At 59.5% G+C, this 22,418-nt stretch overlaps 1 protein-coding gene across 4 annotated transcripts in view; it reads left to right on the forward strand.

Moving 5' to 3' along the window:
• RPTOR (regulatory associated protein of MTOR complex 1) overlaps positions 1 to 22,418 on the forward strand; it is a 236,803-nt gene that overhangs the window by 202,081 nt on the left and 12,304 nt on the right. For all 4 annotated transcript variants that reach the window (XM_072939794.1, XM_006199445.4, XM_072939795.1 and 1 more), the window contains 7 exons: positions 1,882 to 2,000; positions 6,151 to 6,254; positions 6,756 to 6,939; positions 7,862 to 7,972; positions 17,738 to 17,843; positions 20,195 to 20,309; positions 21,465 to 21,589. In XM_072939794.1, the coding sequence (XP_072795895.1) occupies positions 1,882 to 2,000; positions 6,151 to 6,254; positions 6,756 to 6,939; positions 7,862 to 7,972; positions 17,738 to 17,843; positions 20,195 to 20,309; positions 21,465 to 21,589 (864 nt within the window). The remainder of the gene's footprint in view (positions 1 to 1,881; positions 2,001 to 6,150; positions 6,255 to 6,755; positions 6,940 to 7,861; positions 7,973 to 17,737; positions 17,844 to 20,194; positions 20,310 to 21,464; positions 21,590 to 22,418) is intronic.

A 22,418-nucleotide genomic window follows, 5' to 3' on the forward strand; every position in this document is an offset into this window, starting at 1 on the left:
CCCTTCCTCATGTTTAAACCAGAGGCACCTTGACGAAGGCTCTGTCCTGAGCCATCACCCGGTCGGGGGCTCCTTGGAGGCCCACGTCCCCCCTTCCCCACGCCGCCCGCTGCCCCGGGTCCATCATCTGCAGTCAGGCTGAGACTCCTGCGCCCTTCGCGGGGAGGCCAGGGGCGGGAAGGGTGTGGGGAGTCTCGGAGCCTCGCGTGGGGGTGTGGTGCGGGGCGCTTCTCCCCGTCCTGAGCGAGCCGCGCCCGTGGCCGTGCTGTGTCTCGGGAGTCGGGGCCATCCCGGCCGAGCAGGTGTGGGGTGACTTCGCCCTCCTCCTCTCTGAACACAAGAAGCAGCAGCAGCTGGCCCGCACGTCACCGAGCAGGTGCCCCCGCGGCCGGTCTGGGGGTGGCGGGGCAGCTTTTAGGAAACGTCCCTGCAGAGATTCTGGACTGACTGGCAGGCATCCCCTCAGGCTCCGTCAGTCTGGAGAGCTGCTCACATTGGAGAGTCGAGGTTTTTGTCCTGTTTCTACACTGAAGGGTGCGGGAGGGCCGTGCGGAGGCAGGTGCCACGTGCACCAGCCACCGGTGAGGGGTCGGCTCCTCCAGCTCCGGTGCCCTGGGGACGGGCGCGTGCAGCAGGCAGCCGCTGTGCGCATGCGGACACCGCTGTCCCCGTAGAAAGGGGCCCCGAGCCGTACCGCCTCCCGGGCGAGCGAGAGGGTGTTGGTTGAGGTGAGCTAGGACGTGTCCATGAGGGTCCACGCCGGACTCACGTGAGAAACCGACCTTCACTCTGAACCTCCGTCCAGCCTCTCTGATCTGAACGTGTCGTGTAAAACCCGGTCCATGAACAGTGGTGTCCATCAGGGAACATGGGCCTCCGACGGCACCTCCGGTGTTTAAGTCCTTCGTGGCCCTGGCGGGGCTCCACCAGGAGCTGGCCAGTCCGGGGGCGTGGGGTCAGGGGGCATGGGGGTCCCAGCTCGTTTCAGGCCCTCTTTTACTCCCTGCTGTTGGACAGGCACTGGCTTTTTGACAGGTTGTCCAGCTCCCCCCAGACCCAAAGGACGCGGGCATGTGGCTGGCTCCCCACCCTCCAGGTCCTGCTCTGACAGAAGGAGCCACCCTGCCCACGGGTGTAGCTGCCAAGGCAGCCCGGGTTGTGGGGCGGTGTTGGCCTGAGGGCCAGCTGAGTGCACGTCGCAACCCTTCATCCTTTGGACGCTGGGCCTGGCTGTCCTCTGCTATGAGGCGGGGCTGATGCCTGCGGCCAGGACCGTGAGCCGCCTTCACGGGGGAGCCTGCCCCCCACGTAAACATTCCTTTCCTTCGTGACCACGATTCGCCCATCTCGTTTGTGTCCTGTCTCACCTGCCTTGGCCCCCAGTACGCAGAGGCCCTCGTGTGGAGAGCACACTCGGGAAGTGCTGGGTGCCTGGGGTCCCGGGGGCTCCTGGAGCTCGGGACGGGCCGCAGGCGGGTGTGGGCAGAAGACTGAGTGAGTCACAGAGCCCAGAGAGGCCCCAGATGCAGACTCAGGGTGGACCCAGCCAATGCGCCCTGCTCGCGAGGCCACGGAGCTCCCAGAAATCTAGGCGTTAAATCAGCGCCGCTCCGGGGCTGGGCGGTGCCCTCCAGTCGCGAGGCTGCGAGGAGGTCCTGCCCCTTTCTGACTTCTCCTTCTGGAAAGATCCAGCCTCTTTAGCCCTGGGCATTCCTGAGTCTCTGGGCCCCGCACCAGGTGACAGAACCGGGCCTCTCTCAGCCCAGTTCTTTCAACTGTCTCCCCCCAGTACTTGGTCCGGTTTTCAGAAGGGGAGCCGCCCTGGCCCGCCCGGCCGCAGCGGCGGCTCGTCGTGATGGAGCCTCTCCGGTTCTCTCCTAGGGGTCTCCTTCAACAGCGTCTACACTCAGATCTGGAGAGTCCTGCTGCATCTGGCTGCGGACCCCTACCCGGACGTTTCCGACTTGGCCATGAAGGTGCTCAACAGCATTGCCTACAAGGTACGTGGGGGGCGTCCCCACGGAGCTCTCGTGTCCCGGGTCCCGCTGTGACAGTCCCCGCGGGGACCGCCGGGCGCCCTCAGGCCTCCTCCACCACGGCTCAGAAACTCGGAGCAAGTGCTTCCAGCGCAGAGTCACGGGTTCCTGGCTTTCCCGCTGTGTGTGGCGGTTGGACGGTCCTCGTGGCAGTTAACCTTTCAGGAGCGGAGCAGTAGCACAGGCTGCGAAGAAGCCGTTCCTCGCGGCATTTTTAAAGATTCTCGTAACTTTCTGCTGGCGTTTCAGGCTCACAGACAAGTCGCAGGAGTACAGGGACGTGCCTCACGGGTTAGTTTACCTGGCGTGCCCCCGTTCACATCTGAGGGGTCCTCCCCTGGTGGCCGCTTGCCTGGGGGCACAGGGCCCCTAGGAAGGCTGGCTCCTGCCTCGTGTGTGTGTGTCTGTGTGTCTGTAATCTCGTGCCTGGTACTGAAGTCTCATGGCTGTAAGCTCATCACAGCACACCTGCCTTCAGAGAGCCGTTCGTCTTAGGAGTCCCTCAGGCCCGCGAGGCAGGAACACCGTGTCATCAAGGGCCATGTGTGAAGTGTGCAGCTATGAGCCAGAAATGCCCCTCACCCCACCTCAGGGCGATCAAACACCCTTTGTCTAGTCTCCCGTCGCCCCCCAGCTCTGCCAGCAGATCACAGCGACCCGGGACACAGCCTCGTGCCTTCAGCACAGCGCTGTCCGCCCAAGCCCTAGGAGCCCTCGGCAAAGTGGCACACCCAGTGCGCGCGCGGCTGGCCCGCCCACAGGCACGCCCACACTGAGGGTGGAGAGCAGAGCGGGCCGCCTGGAGCTTGTGCCCTGGGAGAGCTGGCAGGGGCACAGCACAGGCTGCGTGTGTGCGTGCGTGCGTGTTTTAAGAGTAAACATTGCTACTGAGGAATCTAGCAGCATGAACGCTAAGGAAATCCTTTCTTGTCCCCAATTTAGTTTCAGAACACGTCTTTCTTCTCTGGTAACCAAAGAGGGGCTGCATTTCAATTCGCAGGGAACAGGCCTATTTTAGATATTTGAGTCTGAAGCCAAGGTTTTATTCATCAAAGTCACGACAGCCCGGTTGCTCCGCGACGCCCCAGAGTTCTGCATCCAGACACAGGCGCCGCTACCAGCCGCCTATGTAGGAATCCGCACAGCTCACGCTTTAGCCCAGCTTCCGCGGGCTTGGGGTTTGGGTTTTGCTTGTAGTTTTCTTGTGGAAAGTTTCAAACCACGTAGAGGTGAAGAGCAGAGACTAATGCCCCGGGACCGGGCCAGCCCCACAGCGCCCCCTCGGGCCGCTCCTGCCGCCCGGGGCTCGGGGGCACTGGGAGCGACGCTTCCGCTGCGGCTGTTCAGACGTCAGGGGCACGTGTCGTAATAATCACTACTTTTAATATTTACAAGAAGGTTCATAAACATACAAACTCACTTAAAAATTGTGCCGTGACCGTCAGGAGCCGCGTCTGCTGCTGGGCGTGTGCCGCGCCACGTGTTGGAAATCAGAGGTTAACACTTAATTACAGGCAGAGCCAGCGGCCTGAGTCACTAGTAAATGAAACAGGGGTTGAGATACCCAGGAAAGCATGCTCCAAAGTACCGCCAGAACCTGAGGTCACACGTTCACAGTCTTGCTGACCCGTCGCGGGCTTACGTTATTTACCTGGGAAGCGCAGCTCACAGAAGACCTCCTCTTTGGGTCAGCAGGGCCACGTGCTGTTACAGGTGTCCGTTCTCAGGTCAGGCGGCCAGTGCGGCCTGCCTCGCGCTCAGCCCAGAGCCGACTGTGGACAGTCTCTTGGGAGCCCCTCACACGTGGATCCAGACCCTCAGTGTGCAGTTAACAGGCACACTCTTGAAACAAACACTCCACCCCCGAGAGCCGCCCGAAGCCCCCATCGGCGTCCGCAACCCCGACTGTTCTGAGATGCAGTTGGGAAATGCGCCGTCCTGTGGCCCACGTTCCCGTGGGATGTTTTCCCTGCCCTGGATCGGGCTTTCTCGTGTCCACGTGAGGCAGCGTGGTCGAGCTGACGAGCTCAGAGTAAAGAAGGCGCTCGGGGGTCTGGAGGCCCCCCCCATGAACTGTGTGGGGCAGGGAGCAGAGGCAGGGCTGGGGTGTGTGTGTGTGCATGCCTGTGTGCCCGTGTCCCTGCAAATCGGGCTGAGAGGATACAGCTGCCCCAAGGGTCTGCCTTCTAACCGGATGCTTGCCGCCCTCTGAAAGGTGACCTGTCACCACCGTTGCGACCCCCCTCTGTTCCTCTCTTCTGTCCTTGAGCCTTATCAGGAAGGGACGTCTTGGTGTGTCTGCTGGTCCAGGGCGTCCAGGGCAGCGTCAGGGAGGTGACAGGGAGTTGCCGCACGAGAAGGACGGGTGGGTGGCCAGCGGGGCTCACGTGGGGCCCTGGGGTCCTGCAGACCCGCGCTGCATCATCCTCAGCTTGCAGCCCCGACCCTGGCATCCAGCACCAGCCGCTGCCATTTCTCTGTCCCCCTTTCCCGGCCACGTGCTCTGCTCTCTGTAAAACGGCAGCTGGGAGCAGTGCGGGAAGGGCCTCCCCGGGGGTGCCTCCCGCTGGCCCCGGCTCCCAGGGCCTCTGTCCACGGCTCCCGCCAACAGGCAGGTCCGCAGGCACCTCCGGCTCCCGCACAGAACACCTGGTCACCATGGAGGCGATGTTCGGTGCACAAACAGGAAATGTGAGGCAAAGCAGCTTCATCCAAGCCTGCGACCCCAGGATGCATCACCAGTCGTGGGGTCTCGCCGGCTGATGGGTGCCCAGCCCTCAGGGCCTCCAGAAGGAACTCAGAACTAGGTGTGCGTGGAGCCGCCGCTGGCATGAACTGCACCGGAGCGGGGCCCTCGCTCGCCCTCTGGGCCATGTGAGACCAGGCGGGGCCGGGAGGGGGGCAGTCACTCACCCGCGCCCACTCCTTCCCTTTGGGGTCTCGGGGGAAGTCGGGCTCCAGCTCAGGCAGCGGCGGACCCCCTGAGCCCAGGGAGCGTTTGAAAGGTGATGACTCCGCTGAATCTTCAGTTCAGCCCCAAAGTGTTCCGCCTTCCCCCATCACCTCCCACTGATTTTCCGGAGACTTTGAAGAGACACGTTCAGAGTTTCTCGGCGGTGATTTCTCTTCTCCTTTTAGACTCCGCACGGGACCGCTTGGCTTTCAGGCTTTGTGGGGGTGTCCATGTGTGCAGAGCTGGCCAAATAATTAAATGCCCCAGCAAGGCAAGCAAACAGTACAGCTTTTATAATGCAAAAAATAAGAGCCATTTTTCAAAGGCTGATTATAATTCAGCTCTTGCGGCTTTTGTTTCAAAGTGAAGGATTATCTGGGAGGCATCGATGACACGCTGGTTGCTCCGTTTTCTGTATTTTCTGTCTGTTGGCTGAATGTCAATACGGCGCCCTAACTGCTGAGTGGAAGGGTCCAGAACACTCGGTCCTCCGGGAGCAGCCAGTGCAAGGCCCCCCTGGAGTTCACCCCACAGAGGTCGAGGCTCCTCTTGTCTCTTGTTTCCTCCTCCCTGTTTTGAAAAATCACAGCGAAGCCGCTCCCCTCCTGCAGGCCGGCTCAGGCCGGTGCAGACCCCCTCCCGGGTGAAGCGGCAGGCCCACCTCTGCTGTGGGAGGACGCGCCCACACCCGGGTCTGGGCTCCATCCTGCAGGGGCTCCTCCGCGAGGAGCCCAGGCTGAGCTGGGCCGGTTCCTCCGAGCACGAGGTCGGCTGTGCAGCAGGAGGTGAGGGGCTGAGGCTTCACCAGGAAGCTGCTCTCTCCTAGGGGGCGGGGAGGCCCGGGAGGGGGCCCTCCCGAAAGGGAGCACGAAGAGCCTCTTCCCTGACTCCTGGCCCCGACTCCTCGCGAGTCCCAGCCAGGTTTCACGACAGCGTCTCGAGGGGGTCCTCCCGGAGCCTCCCTAGACCCAGACAGGTTTCTTCCAGAAAAGCAAAAGAAGATCATTTTATCTGCAGGGTGACGTTCGGGGGAGAATGTCAGACGGGACCTTACGTTGCTGTGGGAGTCCCTCTGCCAAGAGCAGCGCCAACCTGCGCTAGTCCTGTGGCCTCCGAGTTGTCGCCGCCACTGCCCACCTCACCTGTCCCTTTGCTCCTCAGGCCACAGTGAACGCCCGGCCTCAGCGCATCCTCCCCACCTCCTCCCTCACGCAGTCGGCGCCCGCCAGCCCCACCAACAAGGGCGTGCACATCCACCAGGCGGGGTAAGTGGGGTAGCTGTCCCGGGACCTGGGGGCCCCCTCCCACATCTCCTCATCTGAGCCCTTCCTCGAGTCCTCCCCCACCTTCCCCTGCACAGTTGGAACAGCAGAGGTTAACAGAACCCGACTTCTGTTCAGAACTTGTCAGAGAGGGTCTGTGGTCCGCAGCGGGTGGCCGGGGTGGGGAACCCTCCTCTCACTGGTCTGTGTCCACACGGCCGAGCACGGGGTCCTGGGCAGCAGCAGAGCCCGGCAGACTCGCGGTCCCACTGCACCTGCCTTGCGCTGCCCCCGTTTTCGGGGAGGACGATGCTCAGAACCCGCAGGCAGGAGCTGCACGAGCAGCCGGGTTTGGAAGTCGAGCCGGGCAGCCGAGGGCATTCTGGGCTGATGACCCTGGGCCCACTTGCAGGACTGGGGGCGGGCGACCCCAGAAGTTGCTTAGGGTTTGGTTTCTAAGCACTGGCTCTGGGTAAAACCCATGTCCTTCTTCCCCAACGGCAGAGGGTCCCCGCCAACCTCCAGCGCCAGCAGCTCCAGCCTGACCAACGACGTGGCCAAGCAGCCAGTCAGCCGAGACCTGCCTCCAGGCCGGCCGGGCGCTGCGGGCCCAGTGGGGGTGCAGTACACGCCCCACTCCCACCAGTTCCCCCGGACACGGAAGATGTTTGACAAGGGCCCAGACCAGGTACCGACGTGGTTGTAAACACTGACTCTCGTGGGGTCAGGATGCGGGACGCTGTGAGCCGGCCACGGCCCTGGCGAATGTCGCAGGGCTTCCCTCCTGTGCCTGCGGCCCCGGGTCCGGGCTCACCCCGCTGGTGGCCACAGCCTCAGTGGAGCGAGAGGCCCTTCGGGCTGGCCTGCTCCTGCTCCTCGGTAAGCAGCACTCGCCTCCACCCGACGGGGCCGCTGCTGTGCGGGAGCGGTGGTTCTGAGCAGGCTGTTTGCTGTTTCCATCAAGATTCAACTCCCCCACGGCCGGGGGGTGCGGTCTCTGCCGCTGAGTGGAACCGACATTTCGGGGGGGTGGCGTCCTTGCCGGGAGGGTTGTGGGGACATGTAACAGGGCGGCCACGCTCCCCGGGTGCTGGTCCACGCGGAGCGGCACGGTGGGGCAGGTGCGAGGTGAGGCCCCACCACTGGTCCCAGCGAGCAGCACCAGGTGTTTTAGCTCTGAGCCCCGAGGAGTCCCCGTCGACCTGCTCCTCGCTGCGTGCTTGCCCCAGAGCCACAGAGCAGGCAGCGTCCCTGCACGCCTCACCCTCACCGGAACCTGTGGGACCGGCCTGGTCAGAGGGCGGCCCCGGTACCAGGCAGCAGGGGCCCACGGGGTTGGGCGACCTGGCGGCGATGGGGAGTGTGGGAACTTGCAGCCCAGGCCGTCTCGGCCAGCCCCTGGGCCTCACAGCCCTGTGCTGATCATCAGGCCCCCTGGTCACCGGGACGCAGAAGTGAGGGGGCTCGGAGATGTTGTCCTCAGAAGCCGGACCACTGGCCCTGTGCCTTGGGCTCCAGGGATGGACGGCCTCGAGCTCCCAGGGGTTTGGGGATGACGTGACTGACTGTTCCTGTCTTCTTCCCCCTCCTCCCTTCCTGACGCCGCAAAGACCACCGACGACCCAGACGATGCGGCCGGACACAGAAGCTTCATCTCGGCCACGATGCAGACGGGGTTCTGTGACTGGAGCGCCCGGTACTTCGCCCAGCCCGTCATGAAGGTAGCCGTGCGTCCTCAGCTCTAGGGCGGTGGAGCCAGAACCCCGGCGAGTGTGTGCTCCCCTGTCCCCACAAATGCCCATGGGCCTTCAGGGCCCCGGCCTCGGACCTGGGCACCTCGACCCCTCTGCTCTGAGCTCAGGCTTGCGTCCCCACTGGTTTACTCTCTGTGATCCCCGGGCCCCGCACCGTGACCCCCTCTAGCCTGGGTGCAGCTGCATGGAGCCCTGTGCCAGCCAGCCTCCTGCTCTGTCACACATGGCTGTTGAAGGGAGTGCCAAGTCGCGGTCACGATGGCTGATGTTAACAGTTAGACAAACAGCAAGAGAAAGAGACTTAATTTACCTTCCCATTTTGTCCCAAAAAAAGGGGGGGGGGAGAAGCCTGACTTCGCCGAGCTCGCCTGTGTGAGGTGTGCCCCTGTGGGTTGGCGAGCTCGTCCCGGGTGCCCAGGCCCACTTGGGCTGCTTACCGCGTGGGGGCTGTCGGACTCAGCTAGCCAAGTTTTTGAAGGACCTGTCCACCGGGGCCAACCGAATGCGTCTGGCTGATTCCGGGACACCCCCTTCCAGGTCTGACGCACCACCTTCGTGATGTGGCGTGACGTGTGTCCCATGGCTGCAGATTTGGGCCCCGCGTTCCGGGGACGGGGCGGGACGGGGGCTCCGTGCCCGTCTGGCTGCAGGGAGCCTCACTGTGGGGCTTCCTCCTTGGACTTTCTTGGTCTGAAGCCCGTTCTGACAAATCCCCGCCCCCTCCACCCACAGACACTTCCCAGCTGAAAACTGCAGCTTGTTCGTACTTAGGTTTCAAGCTGCACATGCAGGTGATTTCCACGGAGGATTTGGACTTTGTTACAACTTTTCTCCTGCCTTCCTGTTCCCGCCAGAGATACTGATGTTTGTCAAGAAAACACAAAATAGTCGTTGCTAGTGCTGGAGGCAGGTCGTAGTCCTCTGTTGAGCCCTGTTGCTGAGAAGAGAGCGGTCTCAGTAGCGAAAACAGTCCACTTAGACGTCCGACAGGAGGAGAATGGGTGAAAAGCATGGAGTACGTGATACGGTATCCGTGGTGACGTTAAAAAAATGAAGCTTTGAAATTAACATAACAAGGAGATGCTCATGATAAAACTTTTTAGGGGGGAGGAGGTATGTCATTGGCCGAGTGTGTGCTTAGCATGCATGACATCCCAGGTTCAATCCCCAGCACCTACATTTAAAAAAAAAATTTAAGGAAAAAAAGCAAGACGTAAGCTGGCCACAGAATGACCACAGTTGTGCTCACATCTGGGTGCGAGAGGGGCTGGGAAGCAGCAGACCCTGACGTGTCGGTGGTGGCGCTGAATTTGTGTCATTCTGACTCATTTCTGTCTTTTCTACATTTTCCATGCTTAGCACGAAGTATCTTTATAGTCAGAACAAAACGTATTAAAGAAATGATGCCAAGAGACGGTGGAGACCTGTTACGGGGTCCCCGCCAGGCTGGGCCTGTCCCTGCTGACCAGTCCACCTGTAGACGGGACATTGCAAGCTGCTCTGGCTGAGAGGCGGGATGGGCAGACACTGGACTGTGTCCCCGGAGATGTGCGTCCCTGGTGCTGGGGGCGAGTCTCCCTTCAGATCTGTGGTTCACACCGTGTCCTTCGGAGTTAGGTCAGTCTAGTAACAGAAGTTCGTCTCCTGTGTAAGGAAGTGAGGTCACATGGCTTGGACTCTCGGTGGTCTGGTCCGTCCTCGTTCGGAGGCAGCAGTGGCTGTAACTCACAGTCACTACTGGCACAGTGATGAGCTGCTGTTCTGGAAATCTCTGGATATGCCTGTTCTCAGTCATGTCCCGTGACTTCTGTTCAGATGTGGCAGCAGATCCCCTGCCTTTGTGTTCCTTCGTGTGTGCGCCTGGACGTGTGTCTGCGAATTCCCGCTGGGGCGGGTCTGTCAGGTGCTGGCCGGGAAGAGACAGAGGCTGTCAGTCCAGGGGTCTGTCCTGGTGCGTCTTGCTGGCTCCCAACGTGAGGGCAGCACTGTGAGATGGGGTGAGGGGGTTCCCTGCAGGATTAACTCGCTGTTCAGCACTGAGCCCGCAGGAGGAGCCAGCAAACAGTGCAGAGGGAGGAGACGGTGCTTCCGCCGACCTGGCCACGTTTGCAGAAACAGACTCTCGTGGGTATAGCTTGAAATGAGATTCTAGGTGTTGTGACTGAAAACGAAGTTCTGTTATGGTCAGGCTCTAAGTCCCCTTTTGTGCTGTGTTTCGTGTCGTGCTGGGTCTGTGCTGTGGTCAGCTGGGCTGTATCCCTGCCGGCAGCTGAAGTGTCAGGCGCTTGGGGTCCGCGTGACTGTTGTTCTACATTAATTAGAGGCGTCGTCCAGGCTTTGGGAGAGAACACGTTTTATCTCATTGCTAGCTTTTAAAAGAAATTCTTCCTACTTTTTTCAGGTGGTATTCACGAGGGCGTACTTCTATTAATTTAATTAACCAGCTAATGACATGTGTGTGCAATGAAATGCATTAGGAACTTGTTTATTAGGCTGCTGCTTGTGCCAGCTAAAAATGGCTCGAGGCTAGGAAGGTCCCCGGAAGGAGGGAAGAACCTCCGACTCTAAAAACTTCAGAGGTGAGCGTTTACCAGGTAGTACTTACTAGGTTACAAAATTATGTGCAATGTGATAGTCACGTGCAGCTAATGGTCAGTAGGATTGAATACCCCGAACGTGACTGTAATGACAGTTTTTGCCATCTGTCAGCTCACAGTCAGATTTACCAGAGGTCTGCATGACCGAAAAGAACTGCTGTTGCAGCAAAGTGTGTTACAGCTCAGTGTTACAGCTCAGTTGTGACAGCAGCCTGGATCCGGGCGAGAGACCAAGCGGCACTCGGAGGGTTGGAGAACTCAGGTTTATCACGTCAGCGGGCCCAGAAGAGTTAACACTCCAAGCTCTGGACCCCGTCTGTAGGTTTACACAGGCTTTTATAGGCTGCCAGTGTATACTGTGCAACATAATATGCAAATAAGTTGTTTTGACTAAATTGGAATAAGCTTTGTAGAAATGGACCAGTTGGGAGTGAGCTCTATGCAAACGAGGTGCTACAAATGGACCAATCAGGAGTTAGCTCAGGGAACCAATAGAATCTTGGGGTAAGTTCCATTTTCTTAGCAGCGAGCCACTTCAGAGACAAAAAGCAAGATAATGGCCGTTGGACCAGGAAACCGGATGGTGCTGGCAGGAGAGTAGTGGCCCTGCCTGGGGGTCCTGCCGGTCTTTTTCATGGGGCTTCCCGCTTCACTACCTTCTGGACTTGGTTCTCCTTTGATAGATGAAACCACCTCTCTCTTCCCTGGGTTGGTTTACAGAGCTCACATCTGCTTAAGAAAGAACATTAAAAATGGTCTGTTACGTGCTTACAGGAAAAAAAAGATATACTGAAATTTGTTCTGATTACAAAAATATTACGATTTTTTTCACTTGAAGGATGGCAAATTTCAAAGATCGATTTTGCCCAGAGGATGGGTTACCGGGGTGTGGGGAAGTGGGAACTCTCAGATACTATTGGTGGGTGGCAGAATACGCGCTTGGTTTGGGGCCTTTCGGTGGCAGCTGTCAACACTGTGAATGGGTAAGCCTGGGGGGAGGGTATAGCTCGTGGTAGCACACCTGCTCAGCGTTCATGGGGTCCTGGGTTCAGTCTCCAGGACCTCCATTAAAAGAGTAAATAAACAAAGAAACCTAACTACCCCACCCAAAAAATGAATTAAAATTAAAATTTAAAAAAAATTTTTTTAATGGGTAAGCCCAGAAACCAACGACCGCGCTCTGAGAAGCAGATCCTGAAACCACTACGGTGCGTGTATGTGTGGTAACGGCCATCTACAGATGCTCGTTACAGGGTTACTTGTAATAGCAGAAAGTTGAGAACGAGAGAATATTGATTAGGAGACTGTATGAGAAATGATGGGTCTGTGCATGAATCTTGGCGATATTCTCCTAGGGCCGTCTACCCCGGCAATAGAAATAAAGCGAAAATAAGCAAATGGGACCTAATTACACTTACAAGCTTTTGTACAGCAAAGGAAACTGTAACAAAGCAAAAAGACAAGCCACGGAATGGGAGGAAAGGTTTGCAAGCAATGCAACAGACAAGGGCTTGATCTCCAGAAAATATAAACAGCTCATACAGCTTATTAACAAAAAAAGAGCAACCCAATCCGAAAATGGGCAGAAGACCTAAACAAACATTTCTCCAGTGAAGACATATAAATGGCCAATAGGCACGTGAGAAAATGCTCAGTATCACTAATCGTCAGAGAAACGCAGATCAAAACTACAATGAGGCATCACCTCGCACCAGCCAGAATGGCCATCATTCAAAAGTCCACAAACGATAGATGCTGGAGAGGCTGTGGGGAACGGGGAACCCTCCTTCACTGCTGGTGGGAGTGCAGTTTGGTGCAGCCACTGTGGAAAACAGTGTGGAGGTTCCTCAAAAGACTAGGAATAGACTTACCGTATGACCCAGGAATCCCGCTCCTGGGCACATATCTGGAGAAAACTAATTCCAGAAGACACCCGCACCCCCATGCTCACAGCAGCGCTACTGACAACAGCCAGGACATGGGAGCACCTAAGTGTCCATCCACACGTGACTGGACAAAGAAGATGCAGTGTACTTATACAACAGAATACCACTCAGCCACAAAAAAACAATAAAACAATGCCATTTACAGTAATATGGGTGGACCTGGAGATGGTCATCCTCAGTGAAGTAAGCCAGAAAGAAAGAAAAGTACTGTATGAGATCGCTCGTATGTGGAATCTTTTAAAAAGACACAAATGAACTTATTTACAAAACAGAAACAGACTCACAGACATAGACAACAAACTTATGGTTACCAGGGGCTGAAAGGGGTGGGAAGGGATGAATCGGGAGTTCGAGATTTGCAGATACTAACTACTGTATGTAAAATAGATAAACAAGTTTCTACCGTACAGCACAGGGAACTGTATTCAAAATCTTGTAGGAACCTATAATGAAAAAGAACATGAAGAGAAATATATGTGTGTTCCTATATGACTGAAACATGATGCTGTGCACCAGACATTGACAGAACGTTGCAAACTGACTATACTTCAATTTAAAAAAAATAAAGAAGATGGTTCTGTGCAGCAGACAGAGCCATTCAAGTCAGTGACTCCGTCTGCGTGAGGACTTGGTTGGATGTCTTGACTCAGTCGAATAATCCAGTGTCCAGAACACACGCTCAGAAGATGTGGTTCAGTAAATTCCTGCCAGCGTCAGAGGAAGCCCACTGCCTCCGGCAGCTGCTTCTAGAAGGCAGGACCTAAATCCGGGAAAGGGGCTGTCCTTTGTGCATTCCGTACTACAGGTGGTTTGAAAACCAGTCAAAGACACTGCAGGAATAAACGTCTGCAAACGTTTTGTGAACATGGACCCCAAATCCTCGGCATACCGTTAATATTAACAAGTCAAACGCAGCAGCACGTAACCAAGTGGGTTCTACCCCAAGGACGCAGAGTGGATTGAATGCCTTTAATCATATAATTGAATGTGTCATTTCTGTATCATATAAAGAAAAACCACGTGATCATCTCAGTAGCGGCATGATTGCGTGATCATCTCAGTAGCTACACGGAAAGGACTTGATGGAATGCAACAGAGTAAAAACTGTCAGCAAAGTAGGGACAGAAGGAACCTCCTTCACCCTCACGCAGGCCCCTACAAAACCCTGCAGTTGACATTTTTTCACGGGTAAAAGACTGAGTGTTTTTTCTCTAAAATCAGGTGTAAGGCAAGGATGTCTGACCTCACCGTTCCCATTCAGCATCCACGGTGGGGAGGGGCGGGGTTGGCGAGGGCAAGGCAAGGGGGTGTACACGGACGGCGTGACTGCGCGCGTGGAAATAAGCCTGCTCGCGGCCGGCGTGACCGTGCGCGTGGGAAGTCCCAAGTAATCTGCAAAATGCTGCTGGGATGAGAAAGTCTAGTAAGATCGCAGGATACAGGGTCGTTGTACAAAAATCTGTTAATTTTTAGACAGACAACTGGAAATTGAGATTAAACCGTTTACAACACCACCCCCCAAAACATGAAAAACTAGCTATACATCTAAAAAAAAAAAGATCCAAATGGTGAAAAATACAGAACAGTGATGAAAGAAATCAGAGGAGACATGAATCAATGCAGACCGTGTTCCTGGGCTGAAAGACTCAATAAACGTAAGACGTGAGTGCTCCCTGAAGTGGTGTGAAGATCAGTGCGATCTCAGTCAAATCCCGATAGGCTGGCTTTTTTTCTTGGTCGACAAGCCTGTTCTAAAATGTACGGGGAAAAGCAAATAAACTAAAATAACCGGAACGACTTTGAAGTAGAACAAATTCGGAGGCCCTTGCTGACTGGCTTCGGGGCGCACCGTAAAGTGAAGTGGTCACGGCGTGGGTGGTGTGTGGACACACGCAGACGTGGGCGGACTGGCGTCCGGCAGCTGACCACGTCCGTCCGTCCTGCTGGCTTCCCACGGGGGCGCGCGGACCGGGACCGTTCAGTCCGGCGGAGAGAGGGTGGCCCACCTTGTGAACAACTCACTGCCTAAAGGGGAAGCCTGGAGCCACGAAACGTCCGGAAGAACACCTTCCTGACCTTGGGTTAGGCGGTGATTTCTTTACTAAGACGCAGGGTGCAAACCACACAAGAAAAAATGACCAGTTGGACCACGCTGAGAGTGACATGTGCTCTCGTCATGACTCGGTGAAGAACAGGAAAACACGAGCCGCAGACCAAGGGAAGACTGCGAAACGCACATCTGATAAAACCTTGTGTCCTGTTTACGTAAAGAGCTCTCGAAATTCCATAACCAGGAAACAAACCACCCAATTAAAACCAGAGCAAGAGATCTGCAGACGCTCGGCCAGACAGACACACAGACGGCAGGGCAGCACGGGGAGAGACACGTACGTCACAGCGGCTGTTTGCGAGGGAAGTCGAGTCGGCAAGTGAGGTGCGGCGCGTCGGCGAGAAGGGCTGGCGCTTTCGGGTCTGTCGGCACCAGGTGCTTCCCGAGGGTGCACGCCATGCTGGTGCAAAGGCAGGATGTTGCAGGCGCCCTGGAAACGCTCGGCTCTTTCTTGCAAAATTAAACACGCTTACGCGGAGCCCAGTGGCCCTGCTGCTGGGTGTTCTCCCGGGAGAGAGGAAGGCTTGGGTGTGGAGGTTCACAGTGGCTCTGTTCTTAGTCTCCAGGCACCGGGAGCATCCCAGATACTCTTCCCTTGGTGAGTGAACTGTGCTAGGGCCGCGTGACGGAACACTGGCCACCAGAAAACAGCGTTTGAAATAAACTGATGCGTACACACCACGGATGAATTTCAAGCACGTTAAGCTCAGGGGAAGAAGCCAGACTCAAGCTGTTTGGCCCATTTCTGCAGCATCTGGAAAGGCAGGACCAAGCTGCGGGGACAGAAAATGGTTGGGGGTGGTGCTGGGCTGGGGCTGGGGGAGGGCCTGGCCTCAGAGGGCACGGAGCAGTTTGGAGGAGGGAGTGCCTGTTCCACACGTGGATTGTGTGACTGTGGCGCGCACAGAACTGTGTCCCCAAGGCTGAAGTTGACAGCGTGTGGCTGCGTGTCAGTCACCCTGATGCTTTGGGGAGGTGGGGTCGGTGATGACAACGCCTGTGTTTGGGTGGCAGCACCTGCAGGGTCCCTGGTTTGCAGTTCAGAGCGCTTTCCTCATGGGCCAGTGGCCTTCAGCGTGGTCGCCCCCCAGAGGCGGTGTGGTCGGGCCAGATCGGCCCGTGGAACAGCTTCCCTGCGCGGAGACAGCCTCGTTGTTCGGGGGGGGTCATCTGCTGCAACGACGGGAGAGATGGTGAACGTGCCGCGGTGAGAGGCAGGCGCGGGAGCACCCGTCCCCCGAACCCCGGTAACCCAGGGAGCTTGGCGGCTGGGAGTCCAGCCTTTCTGGGAAGTGGGAGCAGTCGGGCTCGCCCCGCTCTTGAGAGCCGTGTGCGTTCTGCATCTCCCCCGTGCACTGGGACCTCCTTAACTGTGGGGGTGTTGAGGGTCAAGGCCGAGCCCTGTGACCCGCAGTCTCACCGTCCGGGACTTGCTTCACGGGGAAGTGCCCAGGGGGCTGCTTCTGGGGACCCCCTGGCCTTCCTCCCTCTGTCCCCGGGCGCCAGCTGCCCCAGCGACAGGCCCTGTCAGCCGCGCCAGCACCCGGCCCCTCCAGCTCGCCTGGGGGCAGCGGGCGCGTCAGGCCTGGGCTTTGCTCGGAAGCTTCTACTCCACCCGCAGGCCAGGAGGCGGCCCCGCAGCGGGCAGTGGCGGGGCGCCAGGTGGGAAGCCCTCTGCCCCCCTTCCTGACTGGCCCTTGCCCATCCTGGCGGCCGCTGCCTGCGGCTTTCCCCAGCCTCTTCTGTGTCCTCTCCTGGTCTCTCTCCCCCGTTGGCGGCCGCTCTCCACCTGCTTGTCCTCGTGGCGCTGGCGACTGTCCCCGGACGATGGGCTGTGGTTCAGTTCAGCTCGGCTCGGCTCTGCGAGTCCCTCCCTGGGCTCCTGGGAGCACCAGGCTCTGCCACCGGGACCCTCACGGGGCAGGGATGAGCCCGCTGTGCACGGGCTCAGTCTGCCTGGGACCCCGGCATGTGCGCCCGCCTGCTGCCTCCTTCGGGCTGCAAGCCGCAGCCCCCACGCCACCGGCCACCTCCATCCCTCCCTCTTCCCACTGGGACCGCCTTCCAGGCCCTTCCCCTGACTTGCTCCCACAGAGACAGGGGCTTTGTTCAGGTGTGGTCTGCGCTCCTGCACCAGCCTCGAGTCTTCTCACCTGCGGTTTTCTTGCTGCTGCTCTGCGTCATTGGTCACTTGTCACTTCTTTTCTAATGAACTGCAGGTTGTCACCCAGTGAAACCAAGTGTTAGGAGCCCAGCCTGACCCGAGGGCCTTCCCGGGGCTGATTCTCCTCCGCTGAGGGTGCTGGCGGCTCAGGCTGCTTTTTCTCCCCAGCTCCACGTCGGGGTGTCCTTGCTTGTTTGTTGGGTGTGGTTTTGTGAGTTTTAAAAGCACAGCGGTGAAATGCTGGGAAGCAGAGGCCTCCGGGGGGCTGGGCTCTGGAGAGGCCTCAGGGCGCTCGGGGCCGCCTGCCCCCGGCCTCCGGGGCCGCCCTGCTCCGGCCTGGTCCGCTGTCGCTTCTCAGAGCTTGCTCGTCTTCTGACTTGCTGCCTCACTCCTTTTGGCGTCAGGCAGAGCAGCAGAGACGTCTCAGCACACCGCAGGGTTCTGATTTCGCATTTAGGGTATGAAGGAGCAGATGTCGTGTCCGGCGCAGCAAGGCCCTTTGTGCCCCTCCTACGGAAGACTCGCGGCGCATATCCCTAACCTCCCGCGAGGTCCTTCTGATTTGGAACAGCACCTCCGCCGCCCTGTTGGAATGGTGCTGGCTCCGCTTCCGCGGTTGGGCCCTCGGGGCAGGAGTTTCCTAAATCAGCACCCCCCACCCCGTCACCTTGCCAGCCAGCCCTCCCCTGGGTCCCAGGCCCAGCGGCCAGCAGGGGGCAGAGGGAAGAGCTGGGGGCCGTGAACACAGCCGCTTCGGGGGCACCGTGACTGCCCCCCGTTGCCGTGTGCTGCTCTGCACCTGCCCTGGGGCCCTGGGCACCCTGACCCAACTGGGGATCCCGAGTCTTCAACACGTGGAGGGGAGGAACCTTCTCACCTGAGAATAACCACTTTTAATTGTCCTTTGTTTTGAAGATCCCAGAAGAGCACGACCTGGAGAGCCAGACCCGCAAGGAACGGGAGTGGCGGTTCCTGCGGAACAGCCGCGTCAGGAAGCAAGCGCGGCAGCTCATCCAGAAGGGTGAGCGGCCCCCAGGCGGCGGAGGGGGAGCTGCTCCAGGGCTGGGTGCAGGGTGGGGGAGCTGGTCCAGGAGGGCTCCGCGGCCTTGCCTGGGGAGACTCCAGCTCTCCGGGATTGTTGCTAGGGAAGCTCCCGTCTGACTGACAGGCTTCGGACCAGCGTCCCTTCTGCCCCTTGTCAATTCCAGGGCGAAGGAGCGAGCCCTCCGTCCGTGGGCCCTGGCAGTCCAGGCCTGCGCCCTCGCCCTGGGGATGGGAGACAGTCACCCGGCCCTGGTGGTCCTCACTCAGCTGTATTTCAGCACATTTGCACCAAGCCTTTTACTGAATTTGCCAAGAGGTGCCCAAAGTGCTTCCTGCTGTGTGCCCCCAGCTCCCCGTCCCCCCGAGGTTTAGTGGTGGTGAGCAATGTGGACGCGTGGGTGCCCGGGGAGCCCCCTCACCTTAGCTGCAGGCCCCCACCAGGAACTGAAGCAGGGAGGGAGGGGCAGCGAGGGCCTCCACCCAGTGGTCAGGATGGGGACAGAGCACGGGCAGCTGGCCTGGGAGCCGACCCAGCCCCGCAGCCCGATGTGTGGGGAGCGGGGCAGGCTCAGCTCCCCTGAGCCTTTGGCGCTGGGCTGGCTCTGATGGGGCACCGGCCCTGCCGGGCCTCGTCCTCCCAGAAGCAGTGAGGTTTGGGCAGCACTTGGTTGGGAGCTCTCCCTGGGAAACACCTCGGGTCACGTTCCATTAACGCGGGGTCACTCCTGCTGAAGCTAATCTTGGCTGTTCACGACCCGCTGGGCCTCTGCGGAGGCGCTGCCACCGCTCAGGAACAGGCTTCAGCGTCCGCAGCTTCCCCGGGGGAGCGAGTGAGCCGCCCAGTTTGACAGGCGCTCCCTGACCTACAGCGTCAGGGGCTGCTTTCTGGAGGGTGGCGGTGCTTCAGGACCCCGGGCCTCCGGGCGGGGACAGCAGGACACGTGGGTTTCCCTGTCGCCGAGGCAGCCACACGCGGTCTGGCGTCTGGAGGCAAATGGGCCTGCCAGTGAAGGCCAGGCTCTGGTCAGCGCTGAGCCAGGAGTGAAGGCAGAACCAGGCTTTCCAGACCAAAACATAAGAAATGGAGTGTATTCATAAACCGGGGCAGGGATTCTCCTTTCTGGTCTTTGTGGGAAAAACAGACGTGCTTGTCAAAAACACACTAAGAGAAGCCACTGGGCCACAGGCAGTGCTGGCAGGGGGCGTGCAGACGGCAGAGACCCGCCTCGGGGCCTGGCCTCCCGGGGTTGTGGTTTTGTCCGCGGCCAGCTGCAAGCTGGGGCATGTGAACGCTGAAGGCTGCGGGCAGGTCAGCAGGGCCTCGGCAGCGCTAACCCCCCTCCTCTCTCCGTGACCCCCTCAGCCGTCCCCCCATGACACCCGTGAGCCCGCCGCCGCCCACCAGCCTGTGCGTGTGTGCAGAGCGCCCACAGTGCCCACTCCTTTCACGGTCGAATCGGCCCCATCCTGGCTCCCTCCAGGGGAACCCGTGGCTGAGGGCGAAGGCAGCTCTGGGCAGCGGTTAAACCCTCTGGGGCCCTTCCTGATCAGCAGGTGGTTTCAGCGTCGGCCAGTTTAGCAAAAGAAGGCGGCCAAGGACTGAAACCGTGGGTGACAGCAGCTCACCTGGCCAGCGCCAGGATCACGCAGTGTGGCTGTCACAGCCACTCTCCTGTGCACCACCTGAGACCTGCATCCAGCAGCCAAGGAAGGGGTGACGCCAGAGCCTGAGGGTCACGGGGTGACGCCGGGGCCTGAGGGTCACGGGCTGCCCGCCCTCCGCGACAAGGCAGGGCCAAGAGGCCCGGCCCCAGCTGCTCTGATGAGTCGTGTGGTCCTCCAGACGTTGTCTGAGTCCATCTGATGCTCTGACCGTTTTTAGCCTCTTTCTGTTCCTCTGAACCCCCTTCAGAGCCGCGAGGGCTTGTTTCCGAGGCCCTGTTTCAGGGCTGGTGAAAATTCCCTGTCCTCCTCTCTGAGATTCCTGACCATCTGTCCTTCAGTCGCATCGTTTCAAGGTCACTATCTTTCTGGACTGGAGCCCCCCCAGGCGGTGGCTGGACTGCAGGCAGTGCCGGCCAGACCGAGGCTTCCACCTTGGGTCTGAGTTACCAGACGCAGCCTCACTGAGCTTTGTTCAAGGCCTTCAGTGCGCTCTTCGTAAACCCTAACCAGATGGCACTGGTCTGAGTGCGACTGGCACAGTGGCCCCTGCTCCCCTCTGCACCCCTCCAGGTCCCCGGACACGAGGGTTGGTGGCAGCCTTGGTAATATGCGTCGTCAGCATTCACTGCGAGCTGAGACCCACCGTCCTGTTTCCCTCGGCAGGTATCACCAGACTGGATGACCAGATATTCCTGAACAGGAACCCTGGCGTCCCCTCCGTGGTCAAGTTTCACCCCTTCACGCCGTGCGTGGCCGTGGCCGACAAAGACAGCATCTGGTATGTGGGTGCCTGTGGGCTGACGAGCAGGTGCCCCCCGCCCCGCGCGCCCTCCTGGCCTGGAAGCAGCTCGTCCCGCGCCTTTGGGCTGTTTCAGGGGAAGGGGCTCAGAACTTGCGGAGAAACATCCCTCCTGCTGGCGTTGCCCACGCCACCTCCCCTGCCCTGGGCCTGCGCTTGGCCCCCTCACCCGCGCTCCAGGGTTCTGACCACGGTGACACGCGGGCCGTGACGGGTGCTTCCGGCACTTAGACGGGCTGTTCCTGGCGCACGGGGGCATCAGGACCCACAGTGGGGGCCTGCGGGGGGCACGCTCACGGGCGGGTGCAGCAAGTGTGCGATGGAGCCTTAGCAACGAGACCACGTTCAGTCGTAGCGAGGGCGGCCCTGACGCTGTGGAGAAAGTGCTCGCTTGGTTGGGGAGGATCACAGGCAGCTCCCATCACGGCCTGTGAAACGCAGGGTCCCCTCTGTGGCTGATTCCTCTGCTTTCCTGGCAGTAAACATACGTTTAGAGGAACTTACCGTCTTCGCCGTTCTCGAGAGTACGGGCATTAAGCACGCTCGGCTTGCTCTGCAGCCGTCGCCGCCGCCGTCCCTCATCTTCCCCCCACCCCGGCCCCCGTCGTCCTCCTCTCGCTCTCTGTGGGCTTCTCTGTCCGTGCGCCTCACGGAGGTGGAGTCACACGGGATTCGTCCTTCTGTGTCTGGCTTGTTCCACTGAGCAGTGTCCTCAAGGTTCACCCGTGTGGTAGCGGGTGTCAGGACGTCCTTCCCTCCTGGGACAGGACAGGTTCCGTGTGGATGGACCACAGTTTGTTTGGTCCTTCACCAGATGCCAGGCGCTGGGTCGCCTCCGCCTTGTGACTGCTGCGAATGGCGCCGCTGTGACCTGGGCGCAGGCACCTGCAGGCGCGCCCATGGGGCCCGGGAGCACGTGGAGCCTCTGTGCCCGGCCATCTGGGGGCCCCGCCCCCGCTTCCCGCCGCGGCCGTGCCCCGTTGCACTGCCGCCAGCGCCGCTCGGCTTCTGGGCAGCACTCGTGCCTCCCTGTGTTCTCGATGGCGCCGACCTGGTGGGGGCGCGGTGGTCTCTTCTTGTGGGCTTGTTTGCGTCTCCCTGATCCCCGCCTTTTTCCTCTCTTACTCCCTGAAGCTTTTGGGACTGGGAGAAAGGGGAGAAGCTGGATTATTTCCACAACGGGAACCCTCGGTACACGCGGGTCACCGCCATGGAGTATCTGAACGGCCAGGACTGCTCTCTCCTGCTCACGGCCACGGGTGAGTGGGGTTGGCCTGGTGGGGACCCAAACCCCAATGCGGAGGTGAAGGAGGGCAGGTTCGAGACCCCAGCACGAGCTCACCCGGAGGGTCCTGTGACCCCAACCATTTCTTCTGGCGGAGGGGACTGACTGCTTCCAGGTGAAGGCCCCCGCCACGTCACTGAAGAGTTAAGAGGGGAAGGGCTTTACCCACAGGTGACAGGGGAAGCAGTGTTGGGCAGTGTCTCGAGGACCATATCCTCACCTGGCGCTTCCCTGCCCAGGAAAGGCACCCTCAGTCTCTGTCCTCCGGGACACCCACGGAGGCCGGCAAGTGGGTCTCGGGACACTGAGGGCGAGCAGGGCAGGCCCAGCGGGACTCGTGCCAGGGCTCGCAGCCCATCACATGGCCAAGGGGAGCCAGGGAGCTGGGCGTCTAGGCTCACTGCCCTGCGACCCCATCCTGGCCTGGCCTGTCGGACCCGGCCGGGCCTGGGCCTCAGAGCTGTGGAGATAGTTGAGCTGTTTGCACTGACAACCTTCCTTTCTCTTCTTTGAAGTGCACCTGGGCCCCCCGTGTAGGGCACACCTGTGGGGAGAGGTCCTGCTGACAGCCCCCCGCTGCTGCAGGCTCAGGTGGTGGGGTGCGGGCAGGCGGCATGGCCAGCGAGGGGCTAAGCACGGGTCACACTTAGCCTCTCTGTGAGCCCGCGGAGGCAGAGAGAGCGGGTCCCGGCTCAGGGACAGCACGGGCAGCCGAGGGCCCTTCAGGTGTGGGATCCCGGGGAGAGGCAGGGCCAGGCTTGAGTTCTCAGCTGGAGCTTCGCTTTGCAGGGGTGGGGGCGACG

Source organism: Vicugna pacos, chromosome 16 (genome assembly GCF_048564905.1).
Source record: "Vicugna pacos chromosome 16, VicPac4, whole genome shotgun sequence".
Taxonomy (NCBI): Eukaryota; Metazoa; Chordata; class Mammalia; order Artiodactyla; family Camelidae; genus Vicugna; species Vicugna pacos.